The sequence below is a fragment of the Rissa tridactyla genome, chromosome 20, assembly GCF_028500815.1.
Source record: "Rissa tridactyla isolate bRisTri1 chromosome 20, bRisTri1.patW.cur.20221130, whole genome shotgun sequence".
In the NCBI taxonomy this organism is placed as follows: Eukaryota; Metazoa; Chordata; class Aves; order Charadriiformes; family Laridae; genus Rissa; species Rissa tridactyla.
The window spans coordinates 7,003,465-7,024,110 of NC_071485.1; the positions used below are offsets into that span (position 1 = coordinate 7,003,465).

Below are 20,646 nucleotides of genomic sequence, written 5' to 3' on the forward strand. Positions count from 1 at the left end.
AAAGCAATTTATTTGTCTGCCCGTCGTTACTGCTTGCGGGGGGGTGGACTGAGGGGGACGTCTCCTCTCTTACGAGGGACGGTGTGTTTCGTAGCTTTGTCTGCGCCTGCAATTTGTATGTCAAAGAGAATTCCTCTCCTTTCTCTCTACCAGGTGTGAACTCCTTCTTGGTTTACATGGCTTTCAAAGATCGCTTCCAGCTAACCGATTCTCAGGTAGGAAGGCTTAACGTTCACCTGCTTCAAGCTGTGCATTAATCTCTTATGAAGGTTTATTTTCAATACACTTGGATCTCACATTCTCTTTTGGTCTCGGTCTCTGTATGCTAACAGTACCTAAGATTTGCAACAGTACCCAAAGGTCTGGTTTGAAGATTATTTTTTTTTAATTAAAAAAAAAACACGACACATCAACAACAAACCCTGAAAGGCTTGGCTTGGGAAAGCAATGGCAAAACCCTCATTTTGAGAGATCTGAGGTTTTATTCCAGCTCCTTTGGTGTGGAAGCAGTGGCAGTTTTATAAATTGCTGCTTTATGGCCAGGCGCAGGGCAGGACAGTGAGATCTCTGGCGTAACTATCCTATGGGTTTAGAAGCCGAAACCGATCCTGGTCCAGAAGTGGGTTTCTGGCTTTAGCATTAGAATTGCTGGGACCTTAAAGAGGAATTGCCCTCCTGTTTGCCGTTCTAGTGGGTACGTTTGGGTACATTTAATTGTTGAGATGGGCAGTTTGTATTTCTGAATGTGGTGGGAGGAGAGGAATGCCTGGGAGTCATTTGGAACGGCGTAGGAGGCAGTGGTGTATGACAGTTATCTCTAATGACTCTGGTAAGCGTTTTAATGAGTGACCGTTGACGGAGCCGGCGTCAGTTGTGGGTTACTCAACCTGAGCGCTCTCAGGCCGTTGCAGGAGTGGGAAATCACAGTGCTGCAGTCCCAGGCGGGGAGAGGGCTGGGTGCAGGTTCTCCATGAAAATTAAGTGTAAGGGGTTTTTTTTCCATGCCACGCACCAGTAAACAAAGGCATGAAACAGGTACAACTCTGAGAGCTTTTTAGAATCACTCCAGGTAAAGCCCTGTACACTTCCTGTTTGTTCCTCCAGCATGGTAAATATACCCAAACCCGGCTTTTGAATAGTGCTGCTTTGCCACGTCAATAGCGTCTGACTGTACAGATTGGGAAATTTACTTGTAGGCAGGAAAATGGATCGATCTATCTATCTATCCAGCAAACCACATCTTGTATTTCTTAATGGTTCTCTTTCTCCTTTCCATTCTGCAAAATGCTCTATACTGAAGGAGTCTGGAGCATATACTATGTAATAGGTATATAGTAGTGTATACTCAGGGTGTATTGTACTGTATGTTTTCTCTCTTCCAGATATACGAAGTCCTGAGTGTAATCCGGGACATCGGTGCGACAGCTCAAGTGCACGCTGAGAATGGTGACATCATTGCTGAGGTATGTTGTGTTTATTTTGTGGATTATTAACTTCAAAATGCTGGGAGGGATTTAAATTCTAAAGCCGCCTTTGCAAACAGAAAATCACCAAGACTTTTAAAAGCACGGCGTAGCTGTATCAAGGGTGCAAGCAGAGCTGTGCATCAAATCTCATCCCCTTCGTTGTCACTGATAAAGCAGGTTTTCACGGCAACTTCCAGTTTTGTGGCTATCGGGCATTTCTGCCTTTCTCCCCATAAGTGAAAGACTGTGTCTGGGTGTGACTGTCACAGTGTACAACAAAATGCTCTGCGGTAACTGAGACTGGGGGAGTGGGAAGGGAAATGGCTTCATACAGTGCCTGGGATGCTGATGTCTGGGATCTCTTCGTCCTTTAAAGAACAACAAAGAAGAAATGTTAATAATGTGTTTGGATTTAATCTGATCTCCAGCTCATTTTATACATTATGTCTCAATGCAAAACTTGGTGTTGCAGAGGATTTCTGCGTTGACTGACTAGGGAAGAGCCCACCTGAGTCTTTGAGCCCAGTCACCCGCAGTTGCAGGATGATTTTTTGATAAGATACTGTTTTGCCACATCTGGGAGATTGTTTTATAGAGGCAAATGAGTAGTGAAAGTTGAGGGGCTATGAACCCAGGCTGAAGCAAATCAAAATAAAAGGTTTCCCTGACCTCCTCTGAACAAATCAGCAAGGGTTTTGCGAGCTCTGGTTATTCTCAGCAAGGGAAGTTGGCCAGGACTCTGGTTGTAAGGCCCTTATGTAAAGCCCCATGTGATTATTAGTTAGCACAGATGCCTAGGATCTCGCTTGTACCTCTTTCAGACAGCTGTGTTTGCTGCAAGAAAAAATACGTCTTGCTTTAAATCTTTTTCCTGCCCTTTTTTCTCTCTGCCTTAGGAGCAGCAAAGGATCCTGGAACTGGGGATCACAGGCCCTGAAGGGCATGTGTTGAGCAGACCTGAAGAGGTGAGGACTTTACTGCCTTTGCATTTATTCTCACAATTTATAACTCTTCTGCATTGCCATCAAGTACTTCATATTGGGATGAATGTGGCCGGAAACATGATTTCATCCTGGCTGTAAACATAATTGCTGCATGGCGTAAGGGAAGAGGCTAAAACACCTCTAGGGACTAAACTGGTAACGAGTCCCTTCTAGAAACTAACTACTACGGGTCCTTAGGAGGAATTGAGGAGCCTTCTCCTGTACTGGAGAAGGGGACATCTCCAGGGAGTAATTCGTCCAGCCTAAGATTTGGTTCACACTCAGGAAAAGCTCATCTCTTCCTGTTGATTATCGGAGATAGTCTGTAAAGGCTCTGCTCACCCATGACCTGTCTAAAGCGAGGTGAGATGTGTTTGAACCGCAGAGCCCGTCATAAGCACTGAAGACACAGAGCTGTTGGTAGTTGGCACATCTCCATTTCAGCCCTTTGATAGCCCGAACTGGAATCCTACGTTAAGAGGTGTAGAAAATGTTGAACCTGAAGCACAGGTAGAGCACAGTCCACCGGAGTCACCCACTCCTTGATCCAGCTGCTGCACAGCAACACTTAAGGATGGAGTCCCTGAAGAATTACATCTTCTATTGATGTTGGTCTTTACGGAGCTAGACCCTGAAGTTCTTGTAGTTTCCCATCGCTTTAAGTCGAGTTTTGCATGAGTAAAGACTTCAGAATTTGGGTGTATGTAGGCAGGACTCTGCCACTCTCTTTTCTAGATCCTCTTTCTTGCGCTTCTTTCTCAGTCCTTGTTTTATCAAGACTTCTCTGAATAAGCAGAAATTTTTAATATATGCCCAAATCCTGACATTCTGTTTTAGGCACTTGCAGACCTTCCATTACTGAAATATTTGATCGTTTGATGAACATTTAACTGGTGGTGGATTTTTACTGAAGGGGACTAAGTGGTTTGCTGAAGGCACAGAAAGTATGTACCAGGGAGGGGAGCTAGTTCTCAGATCCTAGTTTAATATAGTTATCCTCCATACTTCCCACTAGATTTCTCTAGAGTCAAGCACCCCAATCCCTCTCACTCCCTCTCAGTCTTTAAAATAAATCTCAAGAGTAAGAAAAAACCTTAAAACTTTGCTTTTCAGGTTGGTTCCCACTGTGTTCTTCTTTTCCAGTCTTTCGGTATCCCTAAGCCAGGCATCTCACCGTGGCGTTCTGGGTTTGTGAAGTCCATCCGTTACGTACAAGCCGTTCTTTTTGCTCCTCCAAGACACTGGGGCTTTGCTGCCTGCCAGATGTGGCAGCTGGAGGCTGGGTGTGTGAGATCATCCACACGTGCCCCTCAGGCTCCCCCTTTATTTCCTCCCCTTGGTTCAGACAAGCAGCATCCAGAGACGTTTCAGTAGGAATATAAATCATTCAGTTGCTTCACGCAGAAGGGGAAGAAAAAATGCTTGACTTGGGCAGTATGTGAACGCTCACGGAACTTGTCTTTGGCTGCGGGAGCTGGGATTTTTTTGCTTCCTGTAAGTTGTGAGCAAACACTTGCACTGAGCCTCCCACCCACCCACCCTTGCATTTTTATTTTTATTTTAACATATTTTTCGGCTTGCATCAGGAGAGCAGGAACAGATGCTGACGTGACACTTGGGGCTCATGTGTGGAGCACCCCTAAACTTTTATTGACTTCAAAGGAAGGAAGGCTGCTCCTTAACCCTAAAGGATCTGGACGTCAAACTGGCCGAGTTTTGTCTGGCTACTTTAAAGCTCATCCTTAGCGGAGCAGGGGCTTTAAAGCGTGAACCGTGCGGCTCCCTGGCTTGGTTGGTTTGTTACATCTGTCTCCTGCGCTTTGCCGCAGTGCGTTCTTTCTCAGTTTAGCCAGGAGGGCTGCCCGAGGACACGTGGCTGCCTCAAACGAGGGTCACTGCAGCCTCTGTCACCGGGCAGCCTCCGTGCAGCTGGAATCAGCTGTGCTGGCTGCCCGGTGTGGAAGCATTTGGTACAAAATTCTCCTCCTTGAAAGTCATAGGAAACAGAGCAGGAAACGATGTCATCTGGTTCCATCCCCGCCTTTTCTCCAACGCGGGAGTCGCTTTGTGTTTTTAAAAACATACAGCTCCCTTTAAGCTGGCTGATGACAAGGGCCAGATTCTGAGGACGGCAGCGGATCCGTAATTCCTGTTGACTTCAGTAGGAGCGGATGTTTCTTGGTACCTCGCTGGGGTGCTGTTAACGCTGGATTTGGCTTTTAACGCTGCCCCATATGGAGTGCAAGGTCTGCCCTAAGGACTTGATGGTGGTTGTCATCTTACTGAAGAGCTGCTTAATTCAGACCTCCATCTACAGCAACCTGGCAGGAGTTGTTGAACGAGTCTAAAATACATATTTAATCAAAACTCCCACTCGGTTCAGCGAGACTTAGGTCAGTGTGAAGCTTTCAAGGTCTGGCCATGTGCGTTTGTGTCTTACTTGGAGCGTATGCATCTTTTGAATGCCCAGGTTGAGCAGAAGGCATGAATTAAGGCTTAAATTTCGCTGCTGACTCAGGGGTTTAGCTTGCTCACCTCAGTAACCTGGGTTGAGCCAAGGTGATGGTATCCAGCACGTTGTTCCAGCCAGCAAAGGGAGCCTTAATTAGGGCATCACCATCCCAAGTCAGCATCGCCCATCGCTTTCTGCAGAACTCTCCCCCTCATAGCTCACATCATTCTGTGATGACTTTTCGGAGCGAGCCATCATTTTTTGTTTTTATTTCAGCCACAAAAACGCTGAAAGCACAAGCAGTCCAAGTGCTCCAGGAAATGTCTGTCTGTTTTTTTTCTTTTTTTTTTTTTTTTTTCCAAGCGAATTGCTGTGCTAGGGCTTCTAATGCATACTGGTAATTGCAAACATTCCCCTTTGGACTAGTCGTTGGGTTATTGTTATGTGCCTGTCACCATAGCATCTGGGCACAAGGCATGAATTTAGCAGCCCTGTTTCTCTTCTGTGCAGAAAATATTCTCCTCCTGTTTAGTGGTTGCTCAAGTGCCTTTTTGGTCAAAAAGTCTGGAGGTGCGCGTTGTTTTATCCGTGCTTTGCAAGTGGGGAAACTAAGGCACAGCGTGGAAACGTGATTTCTGCAGGGATGGAGTTGTGTGCGGGCAGTTTGCAAACTGATGCCATTGCCTGGAAGCACTGGCCCCTCTGGGTTCTCTCCTTGTCTCTCAAGAGGGACAAAGATGCTTTTCTTGGCTCTTCCATTCAGCCTCCGTCTTCCCTGCGAGTGCTGCTGGCTGTGGCACACTCGAGTCAAATGTCCTGAAATAAACACCCTTCCTTGCAGCCTTTTGCATTTGCGTGGGGCAGCCGGGCCAGAAAATGTCCCCTTCTGTCCATCACCCTGCCTGGGGAGGGTTGGTCACGGTCCTGGCATGGTGACAGGCCAGGGCTTTAACACTTTTGGCACTAGAGACCGACCTGCTGGTGCAGCGGGGCTGGATTTCTTTTAAAAACTGCTGGCTGTTGCTGTGTTGTGTTTCTTGAGCAGTCCAGCTGCAAACAGGGCAGTGTTAGAGGGGGTGGCTCCATCAGCATGAGCAGAGCTCTCCTGGGCGCTCAGATGTCAGTGTGGCAAGTACACCGTTCCCTAAGCTGATGGGTCCTTATTTCAGGTACTCCTTTCAGTCACGGTGCTGGGAGCCAGGAGTCGATGCATTCCGATTGCGGGACTGATGACAGTTCACAGCGCTCGGCCTGCAATAAATCACTGTGGAGCGGATTTTCAAAAGTGCTGAGCGTAGTTGGACTAATGGTTGGACCATCAGTTGGACCATTAGCCCAACTAATGGGTTGGACTCGATGATCAGGTTGCCCAGAGAAGCTGTGGCTGCCCCATCCCTGGAGGGGTTCAAGGCCAGGTTGGCCGGGGCTTGGAGCGACCTGGGCTGGTGGGAGGTGTCCCTGCCCAGGGCAGGGGGTGGCACTGGGTGGGCTTTAAGGTCCCTTCCAACCCAAACCATCTATGTTTCTATGATCTTAAATGTCTCTTCCAACCTAGATGATTCTATGATTCTATTCCATGTACCAGTCCCATGGGAGGTGCTGGTGGTGCCTCTTGCATTTGGGATTCAGGTGGCCGATTGCTCTGAGTTTCAGTTTCCTCTGTCTGTTCGCTTGGAAAATGTGGTGTTGCAGGCTGAGTTCTCTGTGGTAGTAGGCAGTACGAGCATTACCCTGTTGTTAAATCTGTCATCTGGGCTGCTTTGATTAGGATGTGTGATCTGTAAAATTCTGCAGAGTGATGACGTTCATTCTAAGGCTGTAGTTACAGAGTGACCCTCAGTCTCACTGAGGTTATCTCTCTACACATGCAAGAAAAAGTCGTTGATTTATGGGGTGGTTCACACTGTGTCAGATCCCAAGCCAGATATTGTAGTGGAGGGTGCAATTTAAGAGGCTTGTTTGCAAACGTGGCTTACCAGGGTATGTGGCTACAGCATCTCTCTTCCGCGTGGGCTGGAACATGAATAGTTCTGTTGAGTCAACACTTAGTTGCTTATTTTTGTCTAGGTTAAAGAAGGGGCTTAATCATTCTGACCTTGAGCACCTGGAGTGTTGTTTTAGGACTTAGTCTGCTTGCTGAGAAACTTTGAAGCAGCCTGGGAGAAAAGGTAGTAATGAGAGGGAACTACAGCTTGATGTCACTTTAATTATCGTGGTTACGCTGTAAATATTTCTGGCTCAGAATTGGAGAGGTGGAAAGTCTCTCATCTCGGTGCTGGGTACCCTGTTTTCCCGTGAAAGCAAGGCTGTGGGCCTCTGAAGGTGAAGGGGATGTGCTGCCGTGGGGGGATGCCTCTAACTTGCTGCTGCCTTTGGTTCTCAGGTGGAGGCGGAGGCTGTGAACCGGGCAATAACCATCGCCAACCAAACCAACTGCCCCCTTTATATCACCAAGGTGATGAGCAAAAGTGCCGCTGATGTCATTGCTCAAGCCAGGAAAAAGGGTAAGTTATTTCCCTTGGATGGAAGCACCCTATTAGGTCATGCAGTTCAACTCCTTGCCAATGTAAGCTTCATCCCTACAGGAGAGGTTACTTTTTCCAGTGTTACTGTCCAGGCTCTTTTTTAAAAGGTCCCAAGCAACTGCTTCTGTCTCATCTCCCATGACAAGTATTCAGTGGTGGTGTCAGCACCAGGAGCCGTTCCTTCTGTTCAGCCTAGAGCCTCTCCCTTCACACTCGTCCTATTGAGCCATGTGCCTTCATGTTATTGCAGAGTAATTCCATGCTGTCTCCATTTAGTGAATCCCCCTGGAGATTGCGAGCTGTGTCCTCCTTCCAGCTTCTGTGATCTTTCCTTGGTGCTTTCTGCTGAGCTGCTTCCTGGGGTCAGCAGTGATTCCAAGAGTCCTGGCAGAGGTCTCTGACTCACAAGCCCTGTTGGATTTAGTTGGAGTAGCCAAAGAGGTTACCGATTCCAGCGATCCGCTCTCCTCCTTGCTTGTGAAATAGATACTCCTCATGTGCCGGAACTCACGGCCTGGCATCCGAACAGGAATTGGGATCAGTAGCCTGGGTTGGGCTGGGAATTGCAATTGCCTCTGCCTGAGGATGCTGCGGGAACCAAGGCTCAGACCTGCGGTGGGGGCTGCTGCCTTGTGTCTCCTCTCTCCAGCCGAGGTCCGTGAGGGAGCTGTGCTGCTCCGAGTGATGCGGTAGCTTCTCCCAAGTCCTGACCCTGCTGTCTTGCCCCCAAAAGCAAGGGTTACAAAGCACAGTGAGTGCCTGTCTCCCCGCTTGATTCTGTGACTAAACCCTTCATGTCTATTTAAAGTGGCTCTGGGTGGGTGAGTAAGCAGGAGGGATGATTTTCCCCCTTCTTTCCTCAGAAGGGTTGGATTTAATTTTATGCAGTCTAAATAAGCCTGAATGGATATACAAATGACATCACTTTCCATCTGGGTGTTTGGTGCGAGAAGAGCTAATTTCCTACCGCAGCAAACAGATTTGTGTTTGTGTATTGGCTCAGAAGTATTTTGGTCCCATGATTCCTGTTAAATGAGTTCAGAGTTGGTGAGGAGGACTGATTTCCAAGGCATCTCTTTCTGTTGGTGGCGTGGAAGCAGCTGAAGCTGTTTGGGATAAACCACCCTGTCCTAGCTCCATTAGTGGAGATCACGCTGAAATGAGAAGATGTGTTGACATGCAAAAGTGGCTGCGTGTTGCATTACCCCAGAAAACAACTTGCCATCGTTGTGCAGCTCAGTCCTGTGAGCCAGGGAAGCATCCCTTCCTTTTTCTAGGTAAAGTGCTGGGGACGTAATGCATCACAGAGATGGGGCATCAATAAAAACACCTTCTTGCTACGCTTGCTGTCCCCTGTGACCACTGATGGGCAAGTAGAGGGATGAGGGACTATACGCTTGTATTGCAGAAGCCATAATACACAACCTGGCTTGGCTGGATGTTACCCTGCCTGTAAAAGGTGTTGGGATTGTCCCAGCTGAATGATCCACAGAACTCACTTCACTCAGCCTCCTCAGTGAACTAGCATACACAGTTCTCATTCAGATTGCGTTTTCTCCTTATAAGGAGAATTTGGGGTATAAATGGCACACCATTCTCTGCTCCTTTATTTAAATAATTCAATTTAAATGCTGCGCAGTTACCCAACTGGGTAACCCAGGAGGGCCACACACACTCGCCTTGCTCTCCCAAGCAACAGAGGAACCATAACTGAAGACAATCCAAGGCGAAAACAAAACAGAATTGATTTGCTAAATGGAAAAGAACGAATGTTATTTAAAGCCAGATGTTCCCAGTGGCATTTGTATGGAGGAGATTCCCTGCAGACTCTTGTCGTTGGCAGATCTGGGAGCTCAAAACATCGCTCCCTGCAGAACAATCCTCCCAATGTATTGGCCCACAACAGGCTCCCCATTAATAGCCAGCGTGTGTTTCGCCTTGTTCTGATTTTGTAACCCTATTTGTGGCAAGTGATGTCAGGCGGCCTCTTCCTCTGCTGGTGGATCCCCTCTGACAAAGGCTGTTCCTACACCTCCTCTTTCAGTGTGGTCCTGGAAGCAGCGTGAAGCCGGTTCACGCATTCTTCTGCCACAGCTAACGCGCTCTCTCCCAGCGAGCCTGAGAGCCCATAATGGTAGCTCAGGCAATATGGTTAAAGAAAGATCGTGGTTTTTTTAATCTGCATGGTGAGGTGTGTAAGACCCCGCTGACCACTTCTGTCGTTGCCTTTGCCAGTCTTTTCCAACTGACGTATTTAGGGTTAGGTGTATTAACTACTCGCATCTTTTGTAGGCAGATACAAACGCGTGAAGTGTCTGGGCTCAGAAGCCAGATGGATACAGAGATTTCAGGGAAGGTTGCGTTTGGTGAGCAGATCTGCGGGGCTACCGGCCTGCAGTGCTTTTGAAGTTGCAGCGTCTTGCATCTGCTTGGCGTGCAGATGTTACTGCTGCGTTCCAGCTCGCAAAGCGTCATGGCCTTAAGGACCCGCTGTTCCTTCATGTGGTTCCAAAAATGTTAATGAAGAGGAAGGATGCACTGGTGGTTAGTGCACTGGACAGAGAGTCGGAAGATCCAATTTAATTTCCTAGTTCTGCCACAGATTTACTGTGTACCCTTGGGGGAATCGCTCGGTTTCCCCGAGCTGCGTTTGTGAAGCAGAAACAGCGATATTTCCTCTGCGATGGGCTTTCTCTATAGGAGAAACTCTCTATAGGAGAGTTTTCTCTTATCTGATCTATGCTCAGAGCCTGCTCCGATAAACCCAACCTTGTTAGCTCTTTAATACCTCCACACTTACAAAAATATTGCAGGCACTATTTTTGTTCATTCTTTTTCTTCCGTGGATCAGACCTGGATCTCCTCATGTTCTTACAGTTCTTCTCAGGCTCTTCCGTAAGATTCTTGGCCCAGGATATAATACCATGGATCTTTACGGTAACCCGTTCAAGCACAATTAATCAACACTGACCTCAGTATTTGAGGGCATTGTGCACATTTTGCTGCTCCATGCTCTTATCAGTAACAGTATCTTTATTATTAACTCAGGTATTTATCTGTTTGGGTACTTATTCTGAGGGACCGATTTTTGGACAATGCTCAGTATTTCTTTAGAGACCTCAAGAGAGGCATATAAAATTAAGAGCTTGCTTGTGAAAAAAATGCCCTTAGTAAGATCACGTAGTTTCAGAGGGGCATTGAACAGGAGTTGAACGATGTCTGATTATCTGCTTGTGCAGGGCAGTGAATTCAATCCCGTGTTGTGTCTCTCTGATCCCATAACGAAAAGAAATACCAAGAAGTGCTGCAGCGTGTGATGCCGGCATAACTTACCCAGTTTGTCCTATTTCAGAAGGATGCTTTATGCCTGGAAGCCAGGCTGGAGATGCACGTTTGCTTGGTGCTCACAGTGGATTTGCCTGTATTCCTGTCCTGCAGGGACTGTGGTGTATGGAGAGCCCATCACAGCCAGCTTGGGTACCGATGGGTCTCATTACTGGAGCAAGAATTGGGCTAAGGCGGCAGCTTTTGTTACTTCCCCACCACTGAGTCCTGACCCAACCACTCCTGATTTTCTCAACTCGCTACTGTCCTGGTGAGTAGATCTCTTTGTGTTCCTACAGCATGTGCTCCATCGTCAGGCAACGACAGCTGTTGTTGCCAGCAAGCAAAAGGCTGGTTTACCTTTAGGAGTAAACCTGTGACAATTAAAATATCTTAAATATTTATCATTGTCTTTTCCAGTGGAGACCTCCAAGTTACTGGCAGCGCCCACTGCACCTTCAACACTGCTCAGAAAGCTGTTGGGAAGGACAACTTCACCCTGATCCCTGAAGGAACCAACGGGACTGAAGAGAGGATGTCCATCATCTGGGATAAGGCTGTGGTATGTCACACGTGTCATAGGCTTAGGCTACAACTAGACATTCCGAGCTGAAAGAGCTGCAGCGGTGTGTTATTATCTCCCCCCAGGCACTTGTTTTGGTCCTTCCGCTTGAGTTTTTTGCCCCTGTGGAGATCTTGGGGAACCTGCTGTGCTGTCTGCTGTTTGCTTTTTGGAGCGGTCCCCACCTGGCTAATGCAGTGACTCCTTTTGTCTTTCCCTAGGTGACTGGCAAGATGGATGAGAACCAGTTTGTTGCTGTGACCAGCACAAATGCAGCTAAAATCTTCAACCTGTACCCGCGGAAGGGCCGTATCGCAGTGGGCTCGGATGCTGACCTGGTTATCTGGGATCCTGACAGTGTCAAGACAATCTCCGCCAAGACTCACAACATAGTAAGGCTGTTTTCTACGATGTGAGCTCTGCTGCTCATTTCCTCCTCTCTTCCTTCAGAGCCAGACTGTGCTGCCAAGAACCAGAGCTCATGGCAACTCTAGGGCTTTGTTTTCTCGATGCCCCAAGCCCTCTCTGGTCTTAAACCCAGTAGAGCTCAGTTGTGCGAGCAGAAGGGAAATACGATTTTGAGTCCAAATCTGAAATCACATGAATGCTCAGAGATTCCCCTTGGAGCAAAGAGATTGTTTGCTCTTTCTGAGTGTTGGGTGCTTGGATCTGAGCACACAGAAAGCTCTTTAAATCTGCTAAATTATCAAAAGGCCTCTTATCACAATGTGTCATTTATGACCTTCTGGCTCACTACCGGTGGGAATGTTGGGGCTGGTGAAGCTTGTCAGCTCATGGACACCTTTGCTGGACATCTGATCCAGATCACTGAGTCTGAGTGGATTTACACCACATACTGGTCTGGCACCTGTATGTGGAGTCATACCTAGACGTGATTTTACTGGCAATCACCCCAAGGTTTGTAGGCACGGGGAGGCACGAGGCAGCACCCAGGGGGTAACCAGACCTTCCCCTTGTTTCTTGTGCGGCACTGTTAGAGGCGCTGGTTGCTTGTGTCCCACACTTGTGTCCCGTATCTTATACCTGGCTCCTGCAGAGAAAAGGCTGGCCCACCCCGTGGGAAACTGCAGGACAGCCCCAGTGCAAAGGGCTGGTTGGAGTCTCCCTGTGACATTGGAGCACTGTCTCGGAGAAAGCAACCACTGTTTGCATTTGTTGACGACTTGTTTCACTGCTGGCGATGAACCTATGGAATGTTTCCCTGGAAAAAAACTCCTTGTTCTTTTTTCCGTGAATGCTTTCATTCACTCTGGAGCTGAAGGAGCAAAATTTTCTTCCACACTTGGATCCCTGGGCATGTTCACAAAGAAACTTTTTTTTAAAGGTTTGGTTCACTTCCCTGTGACTTAACTCTGTGTCAGAATTGGTCACAGATGGCCTGGATTCATCCCGCCTGTGCTCAGACTTCTAACGGAGGCATCCAGACTCAGAAGTCTGGTCATTTCGGTCACCTTAGAGGTGCTTCCAGACTCATCACACCTCCGGTCTGGAGCAGAAAGACTTAGAGGAGGGAGCCCAGGGACAGACCACTATTAGGTGCCAAATTTAGTGGTCTGAACCCGGGTTTGTGCTTACGGGTGGCTCAGAGAGCTGGAAGTAGCTTGCTGGATGAAGCGTTCGAAAGTCATTGCTGTTTAATGGCTGTGGTCTTCAAGAAATGAATTAGACTCTTTAAATTTCCTAGCACAAAACTCAGAGACTTTATCTTTTGTGGATGTGGTCCAGTAGGTCGAGTGTTCCCCAGGGAAGAGGTTGAGGCACCACCCCTGGAGTGTTTTAAAAGATGGGTAGACAGAGTGCTTAGAGACATGGTTTAGTGATGGTTTCTGTCAGAGTCACGTTGATGGTTGGACTCGATGATCTAAAAGGTCCCTTCCAACCCAGGCCATTCTATGATTCCATGATTCCAGTACAATCAGGATTAGCTCCATGATCTTGCCATAGGTCTGGGCTAGGCTGAAGGAGACCCAGATCCGCCATGGGGTGACCAAGGCTTTATAGGCTAAGGACTGCGGATCCCCCTGAAACCCCTGCACCTCAGCACTCAATGACCAGCTGTTGCTGAAAGCTGCATCTCTACGTTCAAACTGGGTGCCGAGACTATGGAGGGTGAAGGGCGCTCATTTTGGAGTGGCTTGTTTAAAGCTTGAAGGGCTGTCTAAGAAATAGCAGGGTTTTTTTTTTCTTACAAGACCCGCTCTAACCTCCTCCCCTCTCCCGTTACATCCCCTGTTATACCTGGCATTACACCTGCTGGGGTTTTTTGTGTCTCACACCGCGTGCGTGCCTTGTGTTAGAGGAGAAATCGATACCGGCGATGCCTTTAGAGGCAAGGTGTCCTAGTTTGGTCAAGTATAAAACAAAAGCCTCTTTGAAAGGCAGGCAGAGCGGTTGCTGCGACACAAGGAGACGTAGTGATTATGTGGCATCAGATGATTGTTACTTTTTTAAATGCTAGAGCAACATACGGATATTTTCCAAGAATTCACACCGCTCTTGCCACCGCCTGGCAAGGAAACGAGGAGCCGGAGAGGGAGATAGTGTTGTTCTTGGACAGCCTAATTCATAAGCTTCTAACCAAGCCTCCTCCTTTGCCACCACAACTTTTTTTCAGCCTGGGCCTGGTTCAGTGTCGGTTTAACCGCCGTTCTGGCTAATTGTAAATCTGCAGTCAAGCCTACCCATACTTATAACACACTTCAAGAGCAAACTCCATTATTAACTCCGTAAAAAAGACCTGGGTTTGTCTCAGAGATGGTCACTGGAGTAACAGTCCCCAAATAACATGGTTGGAGCATCTCGTTCCAGGATGGTCCATGGGTGGGACGTTTACCAGGGATTCCTTCAAAACTTGTCTTTTTTCCGTGGTGTGATGTTTCCAATCCTGTTAATTGAGGATGAGGAATCCCATTAAGAGTAAAACAAGATTGTCCTGGTCCCTGACCCACAACCAAAACACTGGTTTGAAATACAGCTGTTCAAAATATCATCGTTTTTAGTATGAAACTCGGATAAAACTTTATTGGGCTCCTAAATCCCGTGCAGTTCAGAAGAGATAGGCGCTAAATGCATTTAAACAGGTGGGCTTTGAGACATTCTTACTTGTATTTCCTCTGTGTGAATCTTGTTGCAATGGAAATTTTGCATGAGTAAATCCTTGATAAATTTAGACTGATAATAAAGACCAGCCTTTCTGTTAAACCGCACTCAGGTAAATGCTGTTGAGTTCGCTTCCGTCTGTCCTTAAAATGCTGGCAATTAGCATGACTGGTGATTGCTAATTAAAGCACAGCAGGCTTTGCTGGGAAGAATACGCTTGACTCGTGTTCTCTTTTTGTTTGTTTTTTAGTCTCTGGAGTACAATATCTTTGAGGGCATGGAGTGCCGTGGGTCTCCCCTGGTGGTTATCAGCCAGGGGAAGATCGTGCTGGAGGATGGGAATCTCCATGTCACCGAGGGATCCGGACGGTATATCCCCAGGAAACCCTTCCCCGACTTCGTTTACAAGCGCATCAAAGCAAGGAGCAGGGTGAGTCTCAGGGGCTGGATGCGCATTTCTTCTCTCACTGGAACCCCTAAGTTAAAGTGGGTGGAAAACAGATGCTGTCCCCTGGCTCGCAGACACACACTTCTGCAACCCAAAATGTTCGCTGGACAGGAGCCATATTTATCTCATTCCTCTTTCATTTTTGCTATTCGCTTGAGTCATTACAGGAATATGCTTTGGCTTGAGCTTGGGTTTTCTGCAAATTTTATTTTTCCGCTCTTTAGTTCTCCTCTGTCTTGGGACACCTAGGCAGAGCATGCGGCCAGGAACCGTCCGGTTTGGACACGAGTCAATCTGCAAATAACCCGTCCGGCTTCTCCCGTCTCAGAAGTACCAAGAGAAGTTTATTGACAGCATTTATATATCAAACCTTTCAGCAACAATTTGGAATTCTAATTTATTGTTATAAATACGTTATGCTGCTTTCCCTTCTGTCAGATACGATCAGATGCTCGTGTCTGGTGACTGGTGAGTCACAGGCACAGCCTACTGACTGCTTAAAAGTGAGAATTTTCTATTTTTAAGAGGCTGAAATGGTTGGAAAAGTGTTTTTTGTAAAATACCCCCATTCAAAACAGAAGCTGCCTTTTGATATGCCTTTAGTTGGTAAAAACTGACAGAGGAGATGACACTGCGCTCAGCTGCAACTTAGTCGCTGAGAATTTAAGAAGTTTATTTCTGGATGAAGTCAGATTTCTGAGGAGAAAAGTCTTTTGATGTTCGAAGTGTTGCCCTCTCCTGGACAAAACTGGAGCTGTGTTAGTTCTGCTGACCCTGGGTAATTTTCACATTCCTTGCAAATGAGCTTTCCTTAATTGTTCTTTTGAAGAAGTTGCAAGTTATCAAAATTACAACCTCAAATAATGTAGCACCGCAGAGAACAGATCCGTGGTTTCTGGTGTGTGCTGCTCTCCCACAGAAATACGTGTCTGACCTATAAATCCAATTGCGCAGCATCTCAACTGGAATAATTGCATTTAACCCAATCTAAAGCTCCCAAGCCGGCTATGCGGAGGTGGCCTGGCTCCTCTTTATGCAGACCTGCCTCTGCCTCGGCAATGTTTTGCTTTTTGGGGATGAGTAACAAGGTTCATTTGAGAGTTGTCAGGAGCCTTTAATACAACAGTGGTTGGGTTGAGATCATTAAAGGGCAGAACTTGGCGGTGCAGGGGACGGGCTGGCTGGAAAGACAAATCTCAGAAGCGTGTGTCTTTGGCTTTGCAACATCTGGCCAGCTGTTCAGTTCCCTTTTGAAGGCTGTTTTGACCCTGAAGGCTGCCTGCCCCCGTGTTTTGCAGCTGGCGGAGCTGCGGGGTGTGCCCCGAGGCCTCTACGACGGACCCGTCTGCGAAGTGTCGGTGACGCCGAAGACGGTCACGCCAGCCTCCTCGGCTAAGACGTCTCCTGCCAAACAGCAGGCCCCACCCGTGAGGAACCTGCACCAGTCTGGATTCAGCTTGTCTGGTACATACTTTTACGGGGCTAAATTGCTTTGAAATCACGGCTTGTTTATACTCCCATCCTCTAAATTAATTCTGCTGAAATTGGAAGGCAATGAGAGAGGATGCGATGTGTTTTTTAGCTTGGAGGTTATCCCTTTAGGAAGGAAAAGATCAGTATAGGAGCTATCGTAAAGTCCCGCTTTATTTTCATGCCGTGGCATGAATGCTGAGCACCCCACGGCGCTCTGGGCTCGGTCCTCAGCCGGGTGTCTGAAGGGAGCAGATGGCACCAACTTCAGCGGAGCTTTGCCAGCTGAGACCAGCTGTGGCTCTGGCGTGCGGCAGATCTGATTTCTCAGTGTGAAATATTTCCCAGTAAGTGCAAAGTATAAAAAGGCTCGCTGAGGGGAAAACCATGTGGCCAATTCTTATTTGCGCAGGGCTGGGGGGCTCAGGTGTTCGGTGCGGAGATATTGGTGCAGAGCAAGGCGGGTTGGACTAGATGATCTCCGAAGGTCCCATCCAACCTCGACCATTCCGGGATTCATCAGAATTAAGGCACTGGAGGCCACTAAGGGCTTTTCCTCCAAAGATGATGCGTTTTGCTGTGTGTCATTGGAGCCCAAGAGGGCTTGACGGGTTTGAGTGTGGCTGCGCTCTCCCGACTCCCGATGATGAGGGGACTGGAACACCCCTCTGATGGGGAAAGGCTGAGGAATTTGGGTCTCTTCAGTCTGGAAAAGAGACGACTGAGGGGGGATCTTATCAACGCTGATCAATACTTCAAGGGGGGTGTCAGGAGGACGGGGCCAGGCTCTTCTCAGTGGTGCCCGGGGACAGGACAAGGGGCAACGGGCACAAACTTGACCGTGGGAAGTTCCATCTCAAGACGAGGAGGAGCTTCTCTGCTGTGAGGGTGGCAGAGCCCTGGCACAGGCTGCCCAGAGAGGTGGGGGAGTCTCCATCTCTGGAGACATCCCAACCCCGCCTGGAGGCGTCCCTGTGCCACCTGCTCTGGGTGACCCTGCTCTGGCCGGGGGTTGGACGGGGTGATCTCCAGAGGTCCCTTCCCACCCCGGCCACTCTGGGATTCTGTAACTCCCTCCTCCTGCAGCTCAGTCCCCTCCAGCCCTGGGCGAGGACCTGACGTGGCTTCTCTTCTCTCTCCCGCAGGGGCACAGATCGATGACAACATCCCCCGCCGCACGACTCAGCGCATCGTGGCACCGCCCGGCGGACGTGCCAACATCACCAGCTTGGGCTAAGGACCAACCCCTCGTGTGCCCCCCTGGGGGACCGGGGGATGGGGGCACCTGGGGACCCTTTTTTGATTCTTTTAGAGCCTGTGACAGTTACTGCGGGCAACCAGTGAGGGGGGGGCTGAAGTAAGGCGCCTCTTTCAGTCCCCTCAGATTCCCTCCTCATCTTCACCAACCCCTCTCACTTCCCCCCCCACCCCCCCCTCAGCTCCTACACATTTAAAGAAATAAACCCTGTTTTGACACCTCTGACATGCAAAAGTAAATGTAAAGAGGATGTTTGAGATATGTGGCCTCTGTCCCATTCAGCATCTTTCTTTTAATAAAGGAAGGATAAAGTGAATTTCCCGGGAGCTGCCTTTAAGACACACACAAAAAAGGAATAAATAAATAATAAATGTAAAAAATAGCTTTTTTTTTTTTTTTTTTTAAATGTCAAGCAGAAGAGTAGTTCAAGGGTTTTAAACTGGATATTCTGTAGGGTTCTGTGTTCCAGCAGAGTAGCTAGGCAAGCGCGGAGGGACGTGGATCCCAGCCTGTCTGTAACCGTTCCCCACCGCTGCCCGGGAGGTCGCTGAGTAACTGGCTGCTGCCAGGAGCGAGAGACGGGACCCAGCACTAGGAATTGACAAAGCGCATCGCACCCCGCCACTGGGTGAGCTAGAACCATTTGGGGACTTTGGTTCTGTCAGTTTGTTTTTTCATTATTTTTTTTTTTTTCCTTCTGGATTTTGCTGCAAATTAGGTCCTTGAGGAAACTTTTTTTTTATGTTTGTGTGTGTGTTTTTAATATGTTTGTATCATTGTGTTTACGAAGCCTTATCTGAGAACTGGGGTTCTCCCTGTTCTTCCCGGTCCTTCCCGAACCTCATTCAAGTTACAGACTCCCGCCGGTGTCACTGCCACTGCCACCCTGGTACTTCAGGAATTCCTAGGTTGCATCATTCCAGCCAATGCTTGCCACTTAGCTGCAGTAGGAGGTCGCAGAGCAGGTTCATAAGCTATAATCTTCACTTTGGTGTACTAGGTCTTGAGCTGATGCAGACAAAGGGGCTGAGCTGAGGAGCTCCAACGGAGCCTGTTGAGAAGTTGTTAGCAGTTAGTTGGTCTTCTGTTCCTGGAGGTGGAAATCGATAAGCCCTGGGCAAAGAGCAACATGTTGCTTGAAAGATTTCTGTAGCAGCCCCCTTCCCCCTTCCTGGGCACCGATGGGTGATTATTTAAAACTTTATGAGAGCTTATCTTTAGCTCTCATTGAAAGGCCGGCCAGTTGAGTGTGTGCCTGAGCATCTGTGGCAATTCCAGTTGGAGTCCAGATGCCCAGCTGTTGTAACTGGGAGCCTCAGAGCAGCTCGATGGGTCAACAGCAGCTGAGAATCTCTCACACGGGCTGCGAATTTCATCAGGAATCTGCCTTCGTGCAAATACTCACGAGAAAGCCTGGTGGCTCCCCACCCTTCCTCAGATGCCTGCTGCCTCAGATTTGAGAAACCAGAGGCCATCACTGGTCCTTGAATGAATTTAAGAGCCCCAGCTCCTAAATGGCAGCGGGATCTGGACATTTAACTTCGGGGATTGAAGGTCTTTTAGCCCTGGTATTGGAGGCTTATTATTTTCGGGACATGGAGAATAAATCTGTTAGATTCTCACTGTAACTTAGCTGGAGGGCTCGGCGGTCCCCAGGACTCGGCCTGTCTCTGGGCACGGGGAGCTCTTCTGCCCGCAGTTAGCCCCGCGGTACCTCCACCCTCTGTATGCCCTGGCTCCTGGCTGCGTCTTCTGCTTTGTCTTCTATTTGTACTTTGCCACGTACATAGATCTCGTTTTTTCCATCTTTGTGAGTATTTTCTTAAACGGTGTTTACAGGTTCTTTTAAGGAAAAAACTATATATATGAAGGCTTTCAAGAAACAAGCACCAAATTTAGTGTTGTTAAATATCAACGCTGGGATTTGCAAAGGATCTGGAAGCTGTGTAGGTCCCCAAACCCTCCCAGCTTCAGCACCTGATTCCTTTAGGCCCCTTTGAACACAAAAGTTAAGAAGAACCATTGCCATATTCATCCATGCATTTCGCATTTAGGTTTAACTCTTGGGTCTTTTAGTTTTGCATAAAAGAGTTTGCACTTTGTTTGTTAAGTAATCCGTGAACTTAATATATATTGCAGCTATTTTCATATTTTTTTTCACCTGTATGTTAAAATCAATTTGAACGAGTTGGGGAGAAAAAAAAAAAAGAATTGCAGATCCGTTTCAATTCTCCGAAACACTTGCGGCTCTTCAGTATTCACTTAAGTCTTCCTTTTTTTTTTCCTTCACTGACTCATGATGACTTTTTAGTTTTAATTTGTTCTTCAAAAGGAAAAAAAAAAATCACAAAAAAAGATTTTTGCAGGCTATGTAAGCATGTTTTTTCCTGTGAGAGCTCGTCCGCTTTGTGTCTGTTTAATGAATGTCATATGTAAATGCTTAAAGAAAAAAAAAAAGACGATGACTTAATTAATTAATTAACCGCAGTGACTTGAAGCTCTAAAAATAATAAAAAAAAAAAGTAGGATTTAATACTAGCTGGATTTAACCCTTGGATTTGTGATTGTGAACCATGAGTGGAGGAGCTGTAAGTGCTAAAGCTGACCATGTGTGTAGACAAAAAGAAGTACTGATATTTGACCATTGTCTCAATGGCAAAAAAAACCCCACCCCGACCCCAAGTCTTGTGTTTTATTCCTTAAGAACTCTGTGTTATATTACCATGGGAACTCCTAATAAAGACAAAATGTTGTTGTTTCACTAGGTGCATCTGTGTCTCAAGGCGATACGTGTTCTACGCAACCGCGTACCTTCAACAGATAAAAACGGACTGGGCTCCGAACTCAGTGCTAATGTAGGCTGATGTGTAGGAGTGCGATGCACAGTAGCAGAACTGGAGATAAGGTCCCGTGGTTCCTTGGAGATGGTGATGGTAAAGAGGAATCAATGGTCCATGGTGTAATTTCCTTGAGAGAAAAGCAGTATTTGGCAAAGCAGACATTTTTTGCCTGAAAACTGGCTCTGCGTTGCAGGGATC

The 20,646-nt window shown here is 47.6% G+C and overlaps 1 protein-coding gene across 3 annotated transcripts in view; it reads left to right on the forward strand.

Annotated features, from left to right (window-relative positions):
• The window catches only part of DPYSL2 (dihydropyrimidinase like 2), an 80,375-nt gene extending 60,006 nt beyond the window's left edge, over nt 1–20,369 (forward strand). For all 3 annotated transcript variants that reach the window (XM_054224821.1, XM_054224823.1, XM_054224822.1), the window contains 10 exons: nt 154–215; nt 1,383–1,463; nt 2,363–2,431; nt 7,285–7,405; nt 10,865–11,021; nt 11,171–11,312; nt 11,534–11,704; nt 14,683–14,862; nt 16,179–16,344; nt 17,496–20,369. In XM_054224821.1, the coding sequence (XP_054080796.1) occupies nt 154–215; nt 1,383–1,463; nt 2,363–2,431; nt 7,285–7,405; nt 10,865–11,021; nt 11,171–11,312; nt 11,534–11,704; nt 14,683–14,862; nt 16,179–16,344; nt 17,496–17,587 (1,241 nt within the window). In that variant the 3' untranslated portion in view covers nt 17,588–20,369. The remainder of the gene's footprint in view (nt 1–153; nt 216–1,382; nt 1,464–2,362; nt 2,432–7,284; nt 7,406–10,864; nt 11,022–11,170; nt 11,313–11,533; nt 11,705–14,682; nt 14,863–16,178; nt 16,345–17,495) is intronic.
• The last annotated feature ends 277 nt before the right edge of the window (nt 20,370–20,646 follow it).